The sequence below is a fragment of the Ceratotherium simum genome, chromosome 9 (assembly GCF_057802395.1).
Source record: "Ceratotherium simum simum isolate JZ-2026a chromosome 9, ASM5780239v1, whole genome shotgun sequence".
NCBI classification, from domain to species: domain Eukaryota; kingdom Metazoa; phylum Chordata; class Mammalia; order Perissodactyla; family Rhinocerotidae; genus Ceratotherium; species Ceratotherium simum.
This window is the reverse complement of record NC_141908.1, coordinates 54039348-54063427: the sequence shown is the minus strand read 5'-3', so window position 1 is coordinate 54063427 and position 24080 is coordinate 54039348. Positions and strand designations below refer to the sequence as shown.

Here is a 24080-nt window from a genome sequence, read left to right as displayed (position 1 = left end):
TTCCCTGTGTAGCCCCTCAGGTTCATGTAGGGCGAAAAAATTGAGAAGTTCCCATTGAGGCTCATTTCAGCTTTTCGCTGGGAAGAACCAAGAAAGAATGTTATGATCATCACCATACAACCGTCACTGCCAGTGGCCAAATATTGGCGAGTGTTAGGTTAGAATGTTTCACTCTTATTATGTAATTTTAAGCCAGCCCTGGTGGTCTGGTGGTTAAGACTTGGCGCTCTCACTGCCGCAGCCTGCGTTCGTTTTCTGGTCAGGGAACCACACCACCCATCTGTCGATTGTCATACGGTGGTGGCTGCATGATGAATAGCAGCGGAGCATTGTCTGACACGGTGCCGGAAGGTGAGAGAATGGCGCAAAAAGACTGGGCAGGGTTCAGCTCTGCCATACACGGGGTCGCTAGAAGTCAGAATTGACTCCAGGGCACTAACAACAAACGTAATTTTATATGTATTATGTGTATATCTTAACTTGTGGTTACATAATTCAAGACAAGAAAACATTGTCCGTTTATTTTATTTTGTCTGTGCAAAGTACCTATGATATAAGTTATCATTGCATCAGGGCTACAATCTAGTATCCTTATACATAATTCAAGACAGGAAAACATCGTCCGTTTATTTTATCTGTGCAAAGTACCTATTATATAAGTTATCATTGCATCAGGGCTGCAATCTAGTATCCTTTAAGAACTTGTAAATGAAAAAATAAGACTGTGTTTTATGAATTAACTTTGGGATCACCACCTAAGATATTTGAGCAGAGATAATGCAAAATATTGGAAAGAGACACCTAGAAAAAGGAGACTCAAAGAGGTAGACGTGCTTATGTCAGTCTGAGCACTGACAAAATTGAGGGAGCCCCCACTAGGTGGACACTGAGTGTTCTAGTCCATTGGCAAGGCCATCCTAATCGTAGAGGATTCAGCAGATGTCTTAGCTCTATGCATCACGTATTCAGTTCATCTAACCCACTCCACTTGTTCTGATTCCATTCTCATCAACTTCCTAATAATTTTTTGTTTCCAGGTAGATATGCTACCAGAAAAGAGCATGTTGGTCACCCACTTTGTGAAAATTATATCTCATATCGTAGTATAAACTAGACAGCTGTCATTCTGCTTTTACCTGTCAGTTTCATGAGCTTGGTGTTATAATGTAGTCTCCCCTTGAGAAATAGATATGATCTCCTTGTGTTGACAAATCAAGTTTCTAAGCCTACAAGACTAGTACCAGATAAAAGCCTGTAGTAAATTAGCCGGAGCCACCTGTGGGGACTCACTGGAGATAGCCAAGCTGGCCATTCCCACATAGACACACACAGATCTTGACATCCCACATAGACACACACAGACAAAAGCCTGTAGTAAATTAGCCGGAGCCACCTGTGGGGACTCACTGGAGATAGCCAAGCTGGCCTTTCCCACATAGACACACACAGATCTTGACATCCCTGTGTGCTGAGTGAGTTATGAACCTTCCTTTTTCCTTTTGAATTTTTGTTAAAAATATAGAGAAGACCATGGAGTTCATTTAATCCAGCTGGGACTTAGAAAAATTCAGTGACTTGGCTGGTATCGGTCAGAACCAGGCTATGGCCACTCCAGCCCTGTGTCTCTGGGCCTGGCCTTCTTCATGTGGATTGCAAAAGACTCCCTTAAAACTGGTGCCTGGAGATTTTGATCATTTCTGTTGTTTCTTGTAAGAATAAGGAATGCAGGGCTGTACTTTCTTGTTTGCATTGTGTGTTCAAATGTCTTGTGTTTATAATTACTGCATATGAGTCTGTCAGGGAACATGGTAGAGTGTACAGAGTTTGGTAGTATCAATGTTAATATAGTGTAATTTAAATTTATTATACACTGAAATGAATGCATTGATGCACCTTATTGTTATCTGTTTAGATGGATATTATGTTAATGATAGAGGAGCTATGTAATGAAGATGAGTTAGGAATTATGATGTGACTGATGCCAGTAGCATAAAAATTTAGAGTCCTAGGAGGATATAAGAGTTTCCCATATGACATAAAAAGTTATTTATCCTGACATAACTTAAGGAATTTATAGAGTTCTGTATAGAAGTCTCTAATGTTTGACTTAAAATGCATTTGAAAATTTTGATTAAGTGATGAATCTGGTAGATAACTATGAATTCAAATATAAGCAGTACTAAAATGGCTAGTAATCTGAGGAGTACTAGAATGTAAATGATCCAGAAATTTATTCAAATGACAGCCTTTCAAAATTGCATGTTAACAACAGGTAATATGAGAGGCAGGATAGTCTAGAGGAAAGACACAGAATTGGAAGTCACATAGACCTGGGTTCAAATCCTGTTCTCACCATGTTCTAGGTAGGTGATTATGGGCAAGGTACTTACTCTCTCTGAGCTTCTGTTTCTTCATCTATAAAATGATACCTAGCTTATTGATTGTTTTAACAACTAAATTACATCATACATGTAAAGCATTTACTAATACAGTGTCATGTGGTTGTCAGTTAATGAATGTCAGCTGGCATATTGTTAAGTACCTTGAAACATATTCCACTCTTGGCTCTAATGGAAAGAAATTCAGTTACAAATTATAATTCAGTGGACAAAGGTATGAATAATCTGTGTATCTAGAGTGAGCTGAATTTGCTTGGATCTACAAATCTTGATATTGGAAAAGCTGTGTTGTTTATATCTCGGTGTTAACATTTTATAGAAATTGCAGGATTTTGCTAAATCTAAACCGGTGACTCATATCACCCAATAGTTAATCCAGTTACTCTTCATCTCCCCGAGCCTCAGGGCCATCCATGCCAGCTAGAACATTCCTTTATGGTGCTTTTTGGATAGAGTGTTGACTTAGCTCAGTTAACCTGGAGCATTGTGCTCATGAATCTATGGTATCATCGTGATGTTACGGAGGAGGTGGCTGTTTGTGTGAGGTCCTTCCGATTTCCTAGAGAACATTCTTACTATTAATGAGTCCTGACATTTCAATAATTGGAGATTTATTCTTTTGGCCTAAGTCTTGGTCCCATATTAAAAACCAGATATTTGTGGAAAAAGAAGTGTACTATGAGGAAAGAAGGGGAAACTTCTGTTTATTGATTACTTTCTGTGCCAGGAATAATGCAAAATGCCTCCCACATATTATCTCATTTAATTCTTAGTAATTCTATAATGTCAGTACTTTTAATCCATTTTACACATAAGGAAACAAAGACTGAAGTAAATTAGTAACTTGACCCAGGACATGCCACAGCCGATAGATGACAGGGTTAAGGGCAGCACCTTTGTCTGGCACCATTGCCCATGATCCTGTTGTGTTATACTTGGTGAAACTGAGAGGCTAGCTCAGCACAAATCCAGTATTATTACTAGACAGACAACAGGGTAGTGGGGTCAGTGGTGGAAATTTCTTTATTTTAAAAACAGCAAATGTATTCTTCTCCAAGGTCACCTATTTCCCCCTTCCGTTCTTTATTCCTCACATGACTCCCACCCCCACGCACCATCTTTAAGGTCCACTTCTCTATATTACAGATGGTCTGGACAAAGGTAGAAACAGAGAGAGTTGTGGAATCTGCCCATTCTCCATCTCTTTTTCCAGGCTAGTCACCTTCATTCAGGTGAGCATACAGCAGTGATCACAGTATCAGTGATGGCTGGTGTCAGGTCTTAGACAGGCCAGAGATTCCCAGTCACAATAAAAAGCTAACTATGGCTGGTGTTTCCAGCAAGAATGACCTTGTCATTCTAAACTGCAGGGTATGCGCCTGCCAGTTTAGACCCCCACCCAGTTAAGCCATTTTCTTTTATTTTATAGAACCAGAATTTGAGGGGCCCTGTCCATAACACCTCGGGTCTTTCTCTTGCTCTCATTATAAGGTAGCAGAAAGGGCTGTCGGGCTTTGGAGACAAAAGACAGGGATTCAGATCACAGACTTTCCACTTCCTGACTGTGACCTTGAGCAAGTTACTTTGTGAGCGTTTCTTCATCTATAAAAATCTATATAGAACATTTTATAGATGAAGAGACATGTATATTATACAACATACTCCCAGGACTGTGTGACAAATAAACAAGACAACGATCGTGAAGCATCAAACCTTGTTCCTAGCTTCTTAACAAATGCTGGTAAACTCCTTTCTTTTCCAGTTTCCACCCCCCCTCAACCCTGCTCCTTCATCTGACATACATGTCGTTATATGCCTTTTAAAAGATAGGATTAGAACTAGAATTTGGGAAATTTGGTGGAGACTATAATACAAAGGGAAGGGCAGGAGTTTCCAGACATGTTTGTATGGTATAAACAAAAGCAGATTAATCTACTAACTCCTGGAGGTCAGAAACCCGTGTCTTATACTACACAGCATAGCCTACAGCTAATTATTTGTCACAGCACTCCTGTCATACTCTCATTTATTGAGTGCTTGCTGTCTGCAGACAGCCTTTTCCTCTTTCATGTGTCATCCCCCTCAGATGGCCCAGTAACCTATCCAGTTGGTATTATTATTCATAGTATGTAGATGAGGTAACCAAGGCACCAAGCACATCTCCCAAGGTCAGGATTCAAACTTCAGTGTTGCTGATATCAAATCCTGTCTTTCTTATTGTAGCACTCTGCCCCCTAATAAAAATAGTTGCCTTCCTTTGATTTTCTTCTTTTAACCAAATATTTATTGAACCTTTATTAGTGCAAGCTACTTTGCTAGAACTAGGGTTTGTGCTAAGATGTATAAAACCCAAATCTATAGAAACAGCTACACAGGTAACTGTGATATGAGGTAGAATGTGATAATCTCATAGTTAATGAACAAGTGAAGGGCTCTGAGGTTCATAGATGGGTGAGATCACATCTAATTGGTAGAAATCATCAGAGGCTTCATGAAGGAGGGGGTGTTTGAATGGAGCCTTGAGGGCTGTGTTGCCTACTGCATGTACTGCATGCTAAACTTGAGATCTAGACATCTTAATTACTATTACTTTTTCTTACTATCCACTGTTACTCACTGCTTACTGTCTTACCATCATTGCTCCTCTTCAAAATTGAAAGGAGAAAATACCTAGAGAAATCTCCTTGAACAGAATCAGAGAGAAGAAAACAACTACCCTCAGACTCCATAGTTTCCTCTCATTTTCTCGTTTAGGTAGATAAAGCATAAGAGCCCAGCTCTTATCTACCACCTACTAGATGTGCAGTTTTGGGAAGTTAGCTTCCCTGGGCCTCATTTCTTTCACTTATAAAATGAGCATAATATATGCCTCATAGGCGTTTTTCTATGGATTTAATGGGATTCTATATGTAAAGTGCTTCAGTGGGTGCCCAAAACATAAGTAATTAATAATCAGTGAATGATAGCCATAATTAATAGATGCTATAACTGTCTAAGTAGATATAGCCAGATAAATATAAAGATAAGTGATATACATTTGTCTGGAACATCAGAACGTTGGTATTGGTTTTGAGTTTTAGAGTTAGCAGCTCTCATGACTTGAGCTCTTCAGCAAAGTTAATGCAGAAATGCATTTGCAGCTATTGAAGGCATCATAGTGACCAAACCCCCAGCCCTCTGAGGGTAGCTAAGAACTTTTTCATTCTGAGCTTCTGTTTTCTGTCTCCTTACTGCCCTAGGTAGCTGCCCAAGTTGTAAGTATCCAATATTTCTTGATTAAGATGAAAAATTAGGAAGGACAGTGTGACTCTGCAGAGTCTCCAGTAGACTTTGCCTCCTAATGACAAAATGTTTGCTTTTATCCAGCAATGAATTTTCTGGATAACTCTACCATGCGTATTTTTATGCTTTGGTTGAATTTTAGTTACTACAGCTGAAGCACTGGGGATAATCTATAATAAAGGACCTGGATCAGAAATAGGGTGGAAAAAAGCTAATTGGGTGACATGGCTGATTGTTTTCTTTAATTTAGTAACTTAAACATTAAGTGTTAAACATTGTGGAGAAAAAAAAATACTGTTAAATTTGCCTTTAGAGTCTCTGTTTTTTTCTGGGGCCTACTGAGATTCAGTTAAGCCTCGCTTTAGGTCATACATGACTGAAGAGTTGGTTGGCCTTTATATTTTTAGTCATCACATGGTAAACTAGGTCTAAGCTGAAGAGTAATGTAGGTTAGGCAAGGAAAGGTCTTTCCGTTGTATTTCCTCTTGAAATGAGAGCATTGTTTTGTCCCATATTAATCACATGAAGAAGTAGATTTGTGGAAATGAAACTTCTGTAGATGTAAATATTTTCTGCCTTTTATTTACCTGGAGATGTTTCTAAAAGAATAAACCATGTTAAAAGAAGGGATTGTACACTCAAGTAAGTAAAAAAATATTTGGGGATGTTTAGAAAATCAGTCATTCAATATTTCCAGTATTGAGCATGGTTTAAGAACCACTTCATGCCCTAATTAAACTGGAATCTGCATTGGGCACATGCCCCCTCTAGCTTATGAAATCTGAGATAAATTGTTTGCACTAAGCAAATGGACTGAATTCATTTAAATATAGAGTTCTAAATTCTTTAAATACAGTGTAACGTTAGAATCATAGTGGGTTAAATTTAATTACTGTAGCATGAGGAAACAAATGGGAGATGTTTAGGGAACCAATGTGGGAAAACTTAAGTTTCTTACAGCACCTTTGTAAAAAGTATAGGACTTGCTCTTAAATGGAGCTGGCTTTGAGTCTCTTACGCAGCACCCCCCTTTCTACATCGGCAGACAACCATCCAAGAGTCCTGTCAGCACAGTTACACTACATCTGGGACCTGTGTATGGGAGCAGTTATTCCCAGCTGGCCCCCACTGTGACCTGGCATCAAGCTCTTGAATGAAGAATGTTGAGACTAAGAATTAAAATAATGGTTGGATCTATTTAAGTATAGATCCACAACAAAACTACTCATGGCCGGGAGACAGAACTGACCACTCCAGGGTGTTAGCATATTATATGAATGCTCTTTGTTCTACATGAAAATAGTACAATACCTAGTTAAACTTGTTTTCTTTTTCATGAAAATACTTATCAGCTTTTGTTCATCTTTAATAAAAATGGGTTTTAGTTAACTAACCTCAGTCCATATGCACAAAAGAAGATAGAGATCAGCCTTCCATAATTTACCTGGCAGTGGTGCATTCTTTTTAAAACCTAGTGCTGTATGTTCATTTTCCTTTGCTTTTAATAGGTTAAAAAAAAATCCATTTTGTAATGATGCATGACTCATTCATTGCTCCTTGTCTTCCCACTGATTTTTTTTTTTTTTTTTTTTTTGTCTTGAGCCAGCAAGAAAATCTTACATGAGAGGAGGGAGAAACAAAGACAGAGTGAGTTGAGGAATACAGTACTTAAATACTGTTGCTTGATTTTCATTGGTTATCTCCTTTCTTACGGTGACCAGTCTAATCCAGCCTTCCTTGTCAGATCCCTCCCTTCCCCCACCCTCTGCTAGGGACTTCACAGGGTGTCTGTTGCTAGAAACTGATTGCAGGCAGTATGTAGGCATCTTTCATTCAGAATGGACATTAATATATTGAATAGAGAAGAAAGCTTTTAGAAATGTATCATTTGTCAAAATTGCAGGGCTTTTAAAAAGGAATAGTGAGATGCTGAATGTTTTGTATGTTAGCATCGACTCTTTATTTCTGTTCAGACTCTAAGTTTTCAGAAACTTAAATATAGAACCCTTTAAAAAAAAAAAGGAAGAAAGAAGAATTTTTCTGGTTAGTCGACCTCTTTTTAAGAAGTGCTTCATCATCCTCCTCCACCTCTCGGTGATGTTTCTCTGCAGCTCTCTGTAGGTTAGAGTTCTGTGCTGCCTGGTGGAATGCTCATTTGTTAGCTGAATAGAGTTCATCGACAGACATAGATCAATATAGGTTTTATTTCTTTCCTGTGAATTCCAAAATGCCATCCAAAGAGTCTTGGTCGGGTAGGAAAACTAATAGAGCTGCAGTTCACAAATCAAAACAAGAGGGCCGTCAGCAAGATTTATTGATAGCAGCCTTGGGAATGAAACTGGGTTCTCAAAAGTCGTCTGTGACAATCTGGCAACCTCTGAAACTCTTTGCTTATTCGCAGTTGACATCACTTGTTAGAAGAGCAACTCTGAAAGAAAATGAGCAAATTCCAAAATATGAAAAGGTTCACAATTTCAAGGTAAGAATATTTGTTTTTAACCTTTTCTTATAAGAAAGGAAATGCACATTACTTGAAATATATAATATTAAAGGAATATCCTCTGATGTCTTTTTAAAACTAGGATGACTGGACTAAAATGTTCTTGCTATTTAAGGAATGAAACATGTTTTAAGCATGATTTTATTTAAGGAATAGCTGAATAAAAGCTAATAGAATCCAACCCCATTTTTTCTTAATGCTGATTTAGTATTCTGTTTAATCAGTGTATACTCGGTGGTAAAAGTCTTGACTGATGTTAAAAAGGTCTCATTTAATGACATTGGTGTTATTTTTATTTGTGATGCAAATATGTCTAACTACCTTTGTCGGATATTTCATGAGAAGATTAGATCTTATCTCTGTTCGTTTCTGGTAAAAAGCTTTGGATATAAGAGGCATGGGCTTTTGCATCTGGATTGAGCAGATGGTCTGCATGTCCCATAGTTTCTGTCTTTTCTCCTCTGTGAATGAGTTGACCATGATGAAAAGAGGATGGCTACCATGGGACTGGTGATGTGCTGGCACTAGCAGCCTCTCTTCACTTTTTGAGTATTTTTATGCTTTCACCTTGTATGTGTCTGTGTGTAGTTTTTAATTATTGTGTTAGTGTGGTTTACCAACTATACTTTAATCATCTATCATCAAGGTGATATGTGTGTTGATTCAAGCTGTGCGTAGATCTTCCCTGTATTTATAGCATGATATGAGGCCTCAAAGTTCAGTCCTTTGCAACCTAATTCAGAGAACATACAGTGTGGGGCCATGCATAAGGAGATCCAGTTAGACTGAATGGGTGGATGCACTGGCATTTCTATAGTAACTTCCCAATAGTTATACAACTTTACGATGAAGTTCTTGAGACATGAGTATTTTTAGTTCAGACAAAATGTCATTAGTTTTGATTTTAGGGGGTATCTGGTTTCAAAAGATGATAAAGCTAGAAACCCTAATCTTCAGTTTAATTATTAATTTATTCAACATTTATTCAGCAGATAGAATGTACCAGGCTCTGTACCTAGGAAATTTCATTCCAAATTTGTAATTCATCCTGATTTTTAACACTAGCATTTACTCAAATGCTAAATACCAAGCCCCCAACATGCTCTGCTTTTTTCCATAGTGAGGAATAGATTTTTATGATCTTCAGATCATTTTGGGATAGAGGATAAATTCCCAAATGTATGGACTGTGTAAAGATTGCTAATATTTCAAGGTAAACCAAACAGCATTTTCTTCTGCCTCTTTGAAGATATTAAGGACCTTACATTTCAACCAGTATCTTGGATTTAAAATGAGATTAAGACCATTCACTATGTGCATCCAGTCTCAACCACATCTTCCATTTGTGAACCCTAACAATACCTGCAGGTTACTAGGCCTCACTTTCTTCTTGCATGTTATACAAGCTGGTCTTACAGGATCTTTGTCAGGAAAATGACCCCAAATATATCCCTTTGCAGATATAAAGTTATGTGCATGTTAGGTCACAAAAATAGCCCTTTAGGTTCCTAAGCAAGAAACTGATCATACTGTTTAGAAATGGCCGAGATTTTAAAATAGGTTACCTCCCAAGATGTAGCCTCTGGTGTGTTCAGCACGAACAGATTGACCTAGTAAGGGTTAAGGGTGCCGTTTTAGTGCTAAGTTCATTGTACATGCTTTCTCTCCATGTTGATTAAAAGCACATAGTAAGGCTGTTCAAGGATTTGCATAAACAGGCACATTCTCTCTCTCTCTCTCTTTTTTTTTTTAATTAACATATGGCTTCAATGAGCAAATTGTATACAACCAGAAAGTGCTGACTGTGGGACCAATTGTGACTCTTAGCTGGGTACCCAAACTGTTTTAAAGATACTTTTCTTTTAAAAAGACACATTAAAAAGTAGAAGTCTGCTTCCTTCTCTGGAGCTGAAAAATTAAAACCAGCTTGGGCTTCCTGTTTAAAAAAAAACAGTATGCTCGGGAAAGAGCTCATGGTAGACAGTGAGTTGCATTACATATTTTTTAGAGTTGCTAATAAGGTCGGAAGTCTCAGTATTTGACTCTTTCCATTGAAATTACTGTTTGTTATTTTAAAAAATGTTTCTGTGGGGTGTCATTATAAAAAAGAGAAAAGAGGTCCGGGGGAGTCATACTTGACTTCCGAGAACATCCCCAAAAGAATTCAGACTGTGGCAGGAGCCGTTTTCTCCCACACAAGTGTTCACAGAAGGTCACTGTGATATGTGAGTGTGTGCAGTTCAGAAATGTATTGTGGGAAAAACCCTGAGCGTTTACATAATGCTCGTTGTTCACGTGGCCTTGCCGCTGCCTATTTTCTATGTTGGTAAAAGTGTGTTCTGCCCAACCACCAGACCACTCACCAAAGCCTCATTTCACTGTAGTTTTCTTTTTGCTCCTTGCACTGCCTCGTTATGTAACGTGCCTCTGTGGTGTTGGACAGCTGCCAAATCTCATTTCGGAGGCTGAAGCCAAGAGTGTCTTATACCTTTGGTGAAAGCATTCAGCAAGGTGAAATCCAAAAAAATCAGCTGGGCCTAACTTCAGACAGGTGTTTGTTTTTTGAGGTTTTGTTTTGTTTTGTTTTTTTAATAGAAAAGGAAAAAAAAGGCAACAGGAAGGCTTCCCATTTTGCTGTGTTATATAACACTTTTTCCCCCCCTATTATTACTTAAAAGGATTTGATAAAGAATCTATCACAAGAAAGATAGTTGTCTCTCTTAGGGAGATCGTCATTTGAAAAATAAATGTACCATATCCTTTAAAAACCATTACCCTATAAGTTGTCAACATAACTTAGAGTGAAAATAATTTTAACTGTCTCCTGGATCAACCTCTCATTTTAAGAACTGCCCTTATCCTAACACAGCAGAGAAAGCGAGCAAGCAAGTGCTAATTTCCTGAGCAGACTTAACAACAAAAACTCAACTAAACAAAAAAACTCTGATTTTAGGGTAAGACATGGGCACCCCACCAGCAGTGACTGCATCCTACATCTGAGGCTCTGGATAGAAGGATTACTAAGACCAGCCCTTGCCCTGGGAGTTTGCTTATTATTTGGATGACCTTGGGCAGATTGCTTCATCTCTCTAAACCTCTGGGTCTACACCAGAAAAAATTGAGTACCTGGTATGTGTAGGTACATGGTAGCCACTATTTTTGTTATTACAAATTACCCCTAAGTAGGTATTTTTCTGAATCCATACCAAGATGTTTTTCTCACCCGGTTGCAGAGGTCCTTTGCAATTGAGAACCCTGGCCTGATTGTGGGGGCTAAAGAAAGCTCTTGCTGCTTTCTTAGCTCCAGGCAGTTAGATGTTACATAAGAGCAGTTGCATTTTCATGCACCGCAGAACGCAGTGAAATCCTCTGTATTTTTTTTACTCCCTCCAAATTAAACTATTCAGTGTTTCATTTGGTATGTTTAATTCAGATAGCTCTATAAAATAAAATCAAGATTACATATAATAATAATAAAAGAAACCTGGCTACTTAAGCAAATTAAATAATTAAAAGAAAACAACATTAAGAATTATAGTGAGTAGATACTTTAAAATGTGAGTTTAGTTTTTTTTTTAGGGTAGTCTTGAAGTGGCGACTGGTTGATTTTAGAGTTTCAGATACTCGCATTCTGCATATAAATGAAAGATGTTATGTATTATTTAAATAGATTTAATGTTACCAAGTTACTGTGTAAGCAGTGAATCCTGAAATGTGAATTGATACTGTAATTAAAATAACACTATCACATGAACCTTACAATATTTAATAAAGTTACTGATTCAGGACATACTGGGATAAAGCGATAATAGTGAACCCATCAGTCCTAACAGACCAGACATTCTGCTGTTTCACAAACTGAAGGGTAGAAACGGCCAGCACGCCTGCTGAAAGTGGTCTTTCCTTTCCTTTGACGGACACAGACAAATCCAAGCCCTATGCTCTTCATTTGATTCACATTTGAAAATAAATACCAAATGAACCAACAAATAAAAGTAGATTTAGTATGAAATGTGGAGTTAAACTACATGATCTGTAAGTTTTCTTTCAACTCTAAAATTCTCTGATTAAAGTATATTAAGAAGCATTAGATTTGTTAATATTATTAATATTATATATAATTAATTATAATTAATATATTAATATATTGATTATATTAATTACTCAATATATTAATATAATATTAATATTATATAATATAAGTAATTCTATTTTCCATCATTAAAATTTATTAAAGTCCACATAGAGACAAATTTTTAATATGTTGATTTTTTAAAAGAATTAAGCTACATGAAAGCATATTTTAAAAAATTATTTATATGGTCAGTGAAATGTCATATTCAAGGACTGTGCCTACCACCTCCTTTGTATTATCCCCACCAGCCATCACAACACCACCTCCCATGTCTTTTCTGCCTCCGTTCTTCCTTCCCCTGTCTCCATTTCTAGTAAAGTGCTGAAGAAGCGTCTGTCGGGTGACTAAGTAAATGAGCACACAGTATGGCATGGGGGACCTTTGCTGTGGTGGCGGGGGGCGGTAGTTGTTGTTGTTATTTTGAAACCCTTTCTCATGGCAGCAGGAAATTTCAGCACAAAAATAGATTCTTTTAATGATCTTGAGAGCTGTATTGTTACAAATGGTTTTTTTAAATCACATTCATGTGAGTTTTGAAAATGAAATAAAACCCAAAATATCATCATGTTATCTTAGATAGTGGAGAATCTGTGTTCACATTTTACCTGCTCAGAAATTTGAATATTGTTTTGAATTAATAGTAATATAAAAAAAGTTAAATGCAATATGACAAAATGGAAAAGGCAACCTGGAATGTCTCATTACTAAGCTTCAGCAGTAATGTCACTCATCATTGCTTCTCCTGTGGAGGTGAACATGGAGTGTCCAACATAAACATTTCAAAGGAATAAATAATGTTTTTCTCTAAATAGGAGATTAAATTGAATTATTTATTTTGATATTATACATATATATGTATATATATGTGTACACACACACATAATTCCTGATTCTTAATATGGGTTACTTGCAAGAGAAAATAAAAATAAAGATCAGTGCATAGCGGGGGTTCTCTCTGCCTGGGGCAGTCAGACTTGTAGAGGGCTGATGGAGAGAAAGTAGGAGTACAAGATCGTCTGTAAGGTCCCTGTAGGCGTTGTGTTTCTGATGCTATCTGGTAAGTACTTATCAGATGCTGTAGAAGCCAAAAATACCTAACGTACACTGCTCCGCTTTTTACTTTTGCCCCTGCTGGTGGGGAGGAGGACCACAAAGACTTACCATGCACTTTCATCCAGGCCTCTGCCCTGCCCCTCAACTTTGTGGCCCCCTTGACCTCAGCCCTGTGCATCCTTCTTATGTTTTGTAACACTGGCTGGGGAGCTGGTTATGACCCCTTGAGTGCAAATCTAGATCATTCAGGTCATTGGAAAGATTACTGCCTGCCATTAATAATCCAAAAAGAAACACTTCACAAAGTTCTTGTTGGTTTGTACATTGTTGCTTATACTTCTTCACAGCCATTTTATGGGGCTAGAGAATTTAAAATGCTATACTTAACTCAAGAGAAACCTTGATTTCATGAATTAGAAGAATTAATATTGCTAAAATATCCGTACTACCTACCTAGATTCAACGCAATTCCTATCAAAATCCCAATGACCTTCTTTACAGAAATAGAGAAAGCAATCCTAAAATTCATGTGGAATTAGAAAAGACCCCAAATAGCCAAAGAAATCTTGAGCAAGAACAAAGCTGGAGACATAATACTTCTTGATTTCAAAATATATTACAAACCTACAGTAATTAAAACAGTACGATCCTGGCATTAAAAACAGAGATACAGACCAATAGCACAGAATAGAAAGCCCAGAAATAAATCCACGCATCTGTGGTCAACTGATCTTCAACAAGGGCGCCAGGAACACTAAGTAGGAAGAGGATAGTTTCTTCAATAAATGATATTGGGAAAACTGGATATCCACGTGCAAAAGAATGAAATTGATCCCTTATCTCACAACATATACAAAAATCAACTTGAAACATATTAAAGACTTAAATCTAAGCCCTGAAACCAAAAAAACTACTAAAGGGAAAAAAGGTAAAAAGCTTCTTGACATTGGTCTGGGCAATGATTTTTTGGATATGACACCAAAAGCACAGGCAACAAAAGCAAAAGTAGACAAGTGGCACTACATCAGACTAAAAAGCTTCTGCACAGCAAAAGAAACAGTCAACAGAGTGAAAAGGCAGCCTATGGAATGGGAGAAAATAGTTGCAAAGTGTATATCTGATAAGGGGTTAATATCCAAAATATATAAGTAACTCATACAACTCAATAGCAAAAAAAAAACCCAATTTAAAAATGGGCAAAGAGGGCCGGCCCTGTGGCTTGGTGGTTAAGTGCGCGCGCTGCGATGCTGGCGGCCCGGGTTCGGATCCCGGGTGCGCATCGAGGCACCACTTCTCTGTCCAGCCTGAGGCCGAGTCCCACATACAGCAACTAGAAGGGTGTGCAGCTGTGACATACAACTATCTACTGGGGCTTTGGGGGCAAAAAATAAATAAAATCTTTAAAAAAAAAAAAATGGGCAAAGGACCTGAAGAGACATTTCTCAAAAGAAGATACCCAGATAGCCAACAAGTATATGAAATGGTGCTCAGCATCACTAATAATCGGGAAAATGCAAATCAAAACCACAAGAAGATATCGCCTCACACTTGTTAGAATGGCTATTATCAAAAAGACAAAAGATAACCAGTGTTGGCAAGGATGTGGAGAAAAGGGAACCCTTGTGCACTGCTGATGGGAATGTAAATTGGTGCAGCTATTATGGAAAATTATTGAGATTTCTCAAAAAATTAAAAACAAAACTACCTTATGAGCCAGGCCTAATGGCCTAGTGGTTATTAAAGTTTGGCGTGCTCCGCTCTGGCAGCCTGGGATCGGTTCCCTGGCACAGAACCACACCACTCGTCTGTCAGTAGCCATGCGGTGGCGGTGGCTCACACAGAAGAATTAGAAGGACTTAAAACTATAATATACAACTGTGTACTGGGGCTTTGGGGAGGAAAAACAAAAGAGAGAAAGAGGAAGATTGGCAACAGATGTTAGCTCAGGGCGGATCTTTCCCATCAAAAAAAAAAAAAAAATTACCTTATGATCCAGCAATCAGTTGCCTTTACACTCTGTTGATTGTTCACTTTGCTGTGCAGGTTTGTCATTAGATGTAGTCCAACTTGTTTGTTTTTGCTTTTGTTGCTTTAAAATTTGGAGAGAGATTTGGAAGTTTGTCTTTCTTACTTGGAGACTGTTAGTGGAACTTACGGAATTAAAAAACAGAAAATATTAGAGAGTGGTTTAAAATTTGGGGAGTGATTGCAAGTTTGTCTTTCTCACTAGGAGGCTGTTAGTGGAACTTATATTAAGTGTACTATTTATTTTATGTAACTAAAAAGCAAACAATTTAAAAAAAACCTCAGGCCAGCCTTTGAAATTAAGATGTAGGGTTGCCACTTTAAACAGCTTACGAAGGAGCCTGACTCTCTCTCACCAGAACCTATCCTGGTTCTTATTCCCAGCCCGTATCCTAAGATGAGACTCTCTGGCAGACAACTACATCTAATGTGGCATTGATTATTTCCAGCATATGTGTCCATCCTACTGACTTAATGTTTTAAAAAATTTAGTATCTCCAAAATCTATTCCAAAGTGGAGAACCAGCCTGCCATGTGACTCCCAACACAATGACACGTGAAGGATGTAAACCCATAGGAAGAACACATAGTTTTAAAAAGTCACTTCTTCCAAAATTCTGTTCTCTCAATACTTTAGTTTATGTGTGCACACAATAATCTAACCTTCAAGGATTGGTTTCTCTGACATTTGGAACATATTGGTATTTTAAGAGCAACTTTTCATGGTCACTTGTTTCATATATATCCATTCTCCCCTTTCAGATTTAACTGAGGATTAAATCTTAGTTCTATTCTGCTTATTTTGTGAGTTAATAGGAGAGATACATAGGAAATATTTCATATCTCTACTTTTCAAAACCTTGTTTAATTGACAAATTATACTGTCATCCTTCATCTTCTTTGTGGCCCACTATGTCAGCATTCCTCAGAGAACAAAGAGTCTTACTTAGGAGTGAAGTCTACTGTGGCTTTAGTAAGATAGTCGAAGCATGAAGAATATGTACATGTCACAACATCTTACCTCAGTTGTTTAGCTTGTCAAGTTTCCTGTGTCTCAGTACACTTATTATCATCATTAGTCGGCATTCATTATTTGTGTGTAATAGTACGTGACACAAAAATATTGCCTTCATCAAAGAGCCCAACGGGCAGAGAGAAGAAGGTGATGCATATGCACCAAAGGAAGTGAAATATAGATCTAGGAAAGGTTTTTTTTTAAGTGAAGAGAATGCATGCAAATACTGATTTTTTTTCTTTCTTAAATATTTTACCACGGTACCGCTGGCATCTGAGAAACCACTACAAATTATTTTCCTGATAAACACCATACCAATGGTTTTATTTCAGGTTTACTAACCCCTCTTCTTAAATTATCTTAAGATTCTTCTGGTTGCAAAATAGGAAAGCTAGAAAGGAAAGGAGAAATAGCCCAGCTGTGTTACACTTCTGAAGAACATCATCAAGTGCTTATTTTCTATATTTTTATATTCTTTGGGGAGCAAAAATAGAATTAGGTGTGTTTTCTGAAGTGTTATCCAGACATAAAAATTAAAAAGAAAAGGGGCCAGCCCGGTGGCTTAGCGGTTAAGTACGTGCACTCCACTTGGGTTTGGATCCTGGGTGTGCACCGACACCCCACTTGTCAAGCCATACTGTGGCGGCGTCCCATATACAGTAGAGGGGGATGGGCACAGATGTTAGCCCAGGGCCAATCTTCCTCAGGAAAAAAAAAAAAAAGGAGGATTGGCATCGGATGTTAGCTCAAACCTCCTCACACACACAAAAAAAAATTAAAAAGAAAAGAATGTATCAGTTTTTAGGTCGTGGGAGCCAGAGGATTCTTGTCATATTAGGTGATATTCTGCAGTCTATTCTAGAGAAGATGTTTTGGCTATCTATGTGAATGCATTTCCCCAAATCAAGCCTAAAATGTCAAGCTCACTCTTTCTCTTTTGTAGAACTCTCTTTGTTTGGAGTTCCAGCCCTTACATGTGCCACACTCTGATCACTGCTTGTGATCTGCCTCACAAGCTCCCACAGTGCCCTTGATCATAAAGAGAAGGTCCATCTCCAGGAGGCGTGCAATTTTGCTTTGGTGGTTGCTATTATAGCTCATTACTCCACAGTTATATGACATTGCTTCAGTGTGTCTGCTTACAAATCCATTTGGAACCCATGGCTAATATTTACCATTTGATAGAACAGTTGGGAGACTTTCCCTTGCAATTGTCAGAAAGCCCAACCCATGCTCACTAAAGCAAAAAGGGAAATTATTGGTTCACGTAGTAGGAAAAGTTCAGTGTTAGTTGAAAGTATCCTTTGACCCAGGACTTAAAATGCCACCAGAACCCTATCTCCCAGCTGTGTCTTCATTTTTAGGCTCCCTCTAGTGACAAAATGGCTGGCAGAGGCTCAAGCTCTATATATTCCCAGATTCTAATCAGCTGCAAAGACAGACTATGAGCAAAGGGGCTAGGCCTGGCAGGCACCACTAGGTCTAGTTCAGGAGAATGGAATGTGCTGATTGGCTTAGATCTAGGTCACATACTGTCTCCTGGAGCTGGGGTTAGGGTCAGCTCCATACAATTCCCATGGATTGAAGACTATTATCCAAAGATAAGACATTTAATTTGTGTGGCTAAAACATAAGAAATGTCCACTACAACATTAAATGACAGACAAAATCCCCAGTTACAAGATCCTAGTGTACAGCCTACTGAATGCAACACTGTTAATGTCACACCTTGCTGTGACAAATGTGCTTGTAGAGCATGATAACAAAGGAATCCTGAAGCAGTTCAGCCTGTATAAGGGACATTGAGAATTACTGATTAAGCTAATGTCATTTTACACGTGTAGAAACTGAAGCCCAAAGAAGTTGCAGGTTCAAGCTCATCAAGTGAAAGATCAGTTTTAGAAACAAGAATATAATTTGAACTTCCATTTTCAGCCATGATGGGGGAAATAGATATACCTTCCCATCTTAAACAACTAGCAAACCAGAAAAAGTATATAAAACAACAGTCAGACATTGAACAACAAGTATTACAGTACTGTTGTACCTGAAAGAAGGAACACAAACAAAATGAGTCTTAAGGTTATTCTCACTTACTGTCCAGGCCACAGCACATGGAGGGGGAATCCAAAGAGAGCCCAGTGGTCTAGCCAAGTTGAGGACACAGAGATTGGAGTCTGGTGAGGCAAAGCAGCTAATATTTGTGCGGCAGAGTTCCTGAGAAGACAGAGCTGTACACAGAAAGAGCTCTGGAAATCTGCCTAGGAATCTTAAGTTTTTGACTGAGTACTTATCTACACATGCATGAGAAGAAACTATCGGGAAACCACCAGAAAGCAATAGGCTGAACAATTACTGAAATTCACCCAGGGCTGAGAATAGTTTTACCCACCAATAGGAGTGGAAAGACATCGTCATACACAAGGCATTGTTTAAAAGTCCTCAAAAGAGTATCATGTTAGTAGCATGACTGAATTAGCAGTAGACTAAAGGCTGCAGTGAGGAAAGAAATGGAAGCTATTTAAGACTATCTAAATGGACTCTCTAGAGATGAAAAATATATCTGAAATGAAAAATACACTGGTTATAATAGTATTAGCATATTAGGCACCACAGAAGACAAGATTAGTAAACCAGAACATAGCAATAGAAATTTGCAAAATGAAAGAAAAAATTTAAAAAAAGAATGAACACAGCATCAGTGACAGGTGGGACAACATCAAGCAATCTCACTTAAGTGTAATTGAAGTCAGAAGGAGCAGTGGTGGGGGGCCAGGGAACAGAACGATTATTTGAAGGTATAATGACCAAAAGTGTTGTAAATTTGATGACAACCCAAAGACCAAGAAGTGCAGTGAACTCCAAATAGAAGAAAATATGAAGAAAACACCCCTGCACATCATAATCAAAATTCTAAAACCTAGTGCCAAAGAGAAAATTGTAAGAGCAGCCAGAGAGAGACAGAAAGAAAACCAGTCTATGGGAAAGAACAGTTTTCTTCCTAAAGTGGTCCTTTGCCTCAGCCTGAGAGGTGAAGTTGTTCATCCCTCACATGTGATAACAAAATGTATAGAGGATGCGTCTAGGATCTAGAAGTTACACATGTTCAATTTCTCTTGAACTTTGCTTTCACATTCCAGCTTCATAATGTGTTTATAGTTTTATGGCTTTATAGGACTTTATTTTTTATTTTTTTTTTTTTCCCCCAAAGCCCCAGTGGATAGTTGTGTGTCGTAGCTGCACATCCTTCTAGTTGCTGTATGTGGGATTCGGCCTCAGGATGAACGGAGAAGTGGTACCTCGATGCGCACCCGGGATCCGAACCCGGGCCGCCAGCATCACAGCGCGCGCACTTAACCACCAAGCCACAGGGCCGGCCCGGCTTTATAGGACTTTAAATGTGCACACTCACAGGAACACAATGCAAAATTTTTTTACAGAAGATAAATGATTTTTATACTACTGTTTTCTTTATTAACAACTGTAATTAAAATTTGAAATAATATTTTACGTATCTTACGAAATTTTTTAAAAAGCAGCAGGAGAAGGGGAGGAGAATACATATTTTTTACAGATGAATAAAGAATGACAGCAAAATTCTCATCAGAGACTATGCAAGACAATGAAGTGACATCTTCAAAGTACTGACAACAACAACAAACTATCAACCTAAAATTCTATATCCAGCAAAAATATCTTTCAAAAATGAAGACAAAATAAACATATTTGTTTTTTAAACAAAGAAAAGCTAAGTGAATTCGTCACCAGGAGATCTATACTTAAGAATATTAAAGGAAGTTTTTCAGACAGAAGGAAAATAATACCAGATGGGAAATTTAGATCTATACAAAAGCATAAAGAATACTAGAAATGGTGAACATGTAGGTAGGTGTAAAAGATGTTTTTTCTTCATTTTAGTGTCTTTTAAAGATAATTGACTGTTTAAAGCAAAAATAGTAATATATTATGTAGTTTATACCAGTAAAATATATGACAACAATAGCATAAAGTACAGGGTGGGGAAGTGTAAGAATCTTACATCTGAAGTGTATAATATTGTTTGAAGGTAGACTGATAAGTTAAAGATGTATATTGTAGACCTTAGAGCAAATTCTAAAAAATAAAATAGTTAGAAACTAATAATGGAGACAAAATGGATTCATAAAAAAATAAGCAATTTATCTAAAAGTATCCAAGAAAAGAGAGAAATAGGAACCAAAAACAAATAAAATATAGAGAAAACAAAAGCAAGATGGCAAATTTAAACCCAATCATATTGATAGTTACATCAAATGGAATTGGCCCAAACATTCCATTAAAAGGCAGAGGTTGTCAGATTGGATAAAAATTCAAGATCCAACTGTATGCTATCCACGAGAAACCCACTTTAAAAAAAAGAAAAAGTTAAACCAAGCAGACAGTAATTCAAAGAAAATTGGATGTAAATATATATAAATAAAAATATGTATAAAACATAAATATATATATTTATATTAAACATAGTTTTCAGAACAAGGAATATTATTGGGAATCAAAAGAGTAAAATTCATCAAGAGGATGTAACAATTTAAAATTTATATGCACCTAATAACAGGTTCAAAATACATAAATCAACAACCAAACTGAAAAGTGAAATAGACAAATCTATAATTATAGATGGATATTTCCACACTTCTCTCTCAATGATAAAACAAATAGACAAATAATAAATTTTAGTAAGAATATAGGAGACTTGAACAGTATCGACCAGGGCTGGCCCGTGGCTTAGCGGTTAAGTGCGCGAGCTCCGCTGCTGGTGGCCCGGGTTTGGGTCCCGGGCGAGCACCGTCGCACCGCTTCCCCGGCCATGCTGAGGCCGCGTCCCACATACAGCAACTAGAAGGATGTGCAGCTATGACATACAACTATCTACTGGGGCTTTGGGGGAAAAAATAAATAAATAAAATTATAAAAAAAAAACAGTATCGACCAATTTGACCTAATTGATATTTATAGAGTATTCTACTCAGCAGCAGCGGAATACACATACTATTCAAGTGAACATGGAAGATTCACCAAGACAGACAATATTCTGAGCCTTAAAACCAGTGTCAATAAATGTAAAAGGATTAAAATCATACAAAGCATATCCTTTTACCACAACAGAATTAAATTCAAAATCAATAACATATCTGAAAAAATTTCTCACATATTTAGAAGTTAAACTTACTGCTAAATAACTCATGAATTAAAGAAGTCGTCACAGGAGACATTAGAAAATATTTTGAACTGAATAATTTGAAAAATACAGCATATCAAAATTTGTGAAATGTAGCTAAAGTAGCACTTACAATGAAATCTATACCATTAAATGCTTATTTTAGGAAAGAAAAAAAGTCTTAAATCGGTGAGCTAAGCTTCCACCTTAAGAAACTAGAAAAAGAAGACCCATTTAAACCAAGTAATAGAAGGAAGGAAATATTAAAGATAAGAGCAGCAATCAATGAAATAGAAGAAAAACAATAGAGAAAATCTGGATCTCTTTTACTAGAGCTTTAGAAAGAGTTTTAACTACATAGTTTAATAATTTCTTGTGCATTTTAGCCAAACCTTTTTCCTAGTATATTATAGGAATACTTCCATTCATAGCACAATGTGTATTAACAGTACACTTCTTTAGATGACATTTTTACAACCAAGCCAAAGAGAAATTGAAATCTGGTTTTGTGGAAATGTTAATATTAGTACAGACTTGGCTTCGAGGAATTGTGGGTCTTAAGATAGTGTGGATTGGTCTGTGGCTTTCTTGGTTGCTCAGTGTTCAGTTTACTTATCTATAATGTGGGTATAGAGATTATCTGTCAGCCAGCTGTGGATTGTACAGTGGTTTTTATTGCACAAACCAAGTTGATTCATTTATTTTCCTATTATACTTTCATAATATAACTTTAAGAAATTGGTATTTTAAAGTATTGATTCACTGTGTTGGTTTTTTACGACTGATATTTGACTGCAAACTTATTCATCCAAGCGGTGAAAGTAAACTTTCAAAGTAGAAATGTTTTTAGGTTATGGCATTTGACATTTTTAAACTTTAACCATGATTCAATGTAGAGGTGAAGTTTTCCCTTAGAGCTCCTATGCAAAGAAGAGAAATTTGCTTCTGAAACTTAAAAAAAAAAAGTCTCAACATTAAAATTATAGGTTTTCTAGTATTTTAAACACCCATGTTTTGAAATGGAAAGTTTTTGAATTACCAGTTATATTGTTATATTATTTATTATACAATCTGTACCTTTTAACATAAGTAAATTAACAATAATAATAATAATAATAAAAAGAATGTCTTGAGAACTTTGATGTTTCCACTGCCTGATTCCTGGGTTTCAAATTGCTGGCTCTGTGGAAGGGGCCACTCTTGCAGCTTAGAACAGAACACGGACCTCAGAACCTGCTTGTGTTCTAGCATTAATATGGTTGTGTGTGATTCTAAGCAAGTTCACTTGTCTGCACTACATTAACTCAGCTGTTTATTTTAGAGCTATTTCTCCCTCACTGGCAAAGGGTTGATTTGGGGTTGGTGAGTGGGGTGCGATGGGGATAGGTAGATCATGAAGGAAGCCATCAAGAATATTAAACTTTGTTAATAAGGTCCTATATAGAATTTTGATGAATGAATTAAATGAATGGAATTGATAATTCATTATTTTTTCTGTACACGTTTAAGTATTTTACACACCAATCAATAAAAACCACTTTTATAATGTTTTTCACATGGGAGCGGAACTAAATTATTATATTGCCCTATTAATTGCCCTGCTAGTAAAGTAAGACTAGTGTTGTTATAGTCTGACCATGTTCTGTCAGCTTTTTCCTAGAGTTATTTCTCATATTGAAGGGGATATCATTTATTTGTGGTATGACCAATGTATGTCTAGTGGGCTTTTATGGTATCTCCCTCATTTTTGAACAGTTTTCTCACTCTTGAAACATTAGGTCACTGATTTCTGTCATTTGTCATCCTTTTCAAAATGATACTTCTGTGTTAACTACTTGTGTGCTTAAGTACGTGTCTTAGCCCTGCAGCAGCTAGTTGTGGAAGCTGTTTGCCCCGGGCCCCTTTACCAACTGTCACAAAGAACCTCCCCCGTTCTGTCTGCTGTCGGCCACTGTGTGCGCCCCTCCTCCTATTCCAGGCGCTCACAGCGCCACGCATTGCTTAAAGCCACATTTCAGCCAGTGCCTGGTGTATTCCTTCTGCCTTTCCCGCCATGGACACCACATTACATAGCCATTCCATCAGGACACGAGGAGTAGGCGTGGCCAGCCTGATGTCAGTGCTGGTGGCTTAACCAGTCCCAAACTTCACTGTTTGTTACAGATTTTTCCTCTAAGAATTTTAAGGCCACTAGTAGTTTTGACTAAATTTAATTGAATAACAAGGCAAGAAGGTATTGCTTTGATACTCAATATACTCCTATTTTAAGTACCCCTTCCCCAGCTTTTTCGGCAGGGAACCCCTCCACAATTTTATGTATTTGTTGTTAATGATCATAACCAATGTTATGCATCCTCTTCTCATGACTTAATAGTATAAATCAAAATACTTTAACTGAAGTGGCAGAATTAGGACCAAAATTCTAAATTTCAAATCTTTTGGATCAAAATTAAGCCATCTTGGTGAGACTAAAA

At 37.3% G+C, this 24080-nt stretch overlaps 1 protein-coding gene across 3 annotated transcripts in view; it reads left to right on the top strand.

Moving 5' to 3' along the window:
• Positions 1-24080, top strand: part of CHN1 (chimerin 1) — a 192051-nt gene that overhangs the window by 136698 nt on the left and 31273 nt on the right. For 2 of the 3 annotated variants that reach the window (XM_004426645.3, XM_087435409.1), the window contains one exon: positions 8083-8160. The exons of the other annotated variant lie outside the window; for it this stretch is intronic. In XM_004426645.3, the coding sequence (XP_004426702.1) occupies positions 8083-8160 (78 nt within the window). The remainder of the gene's footprint in view (positions 1-8082; positions 8161-24080) is intronic. 3 annotated transcript variants of the gene reach the window in all.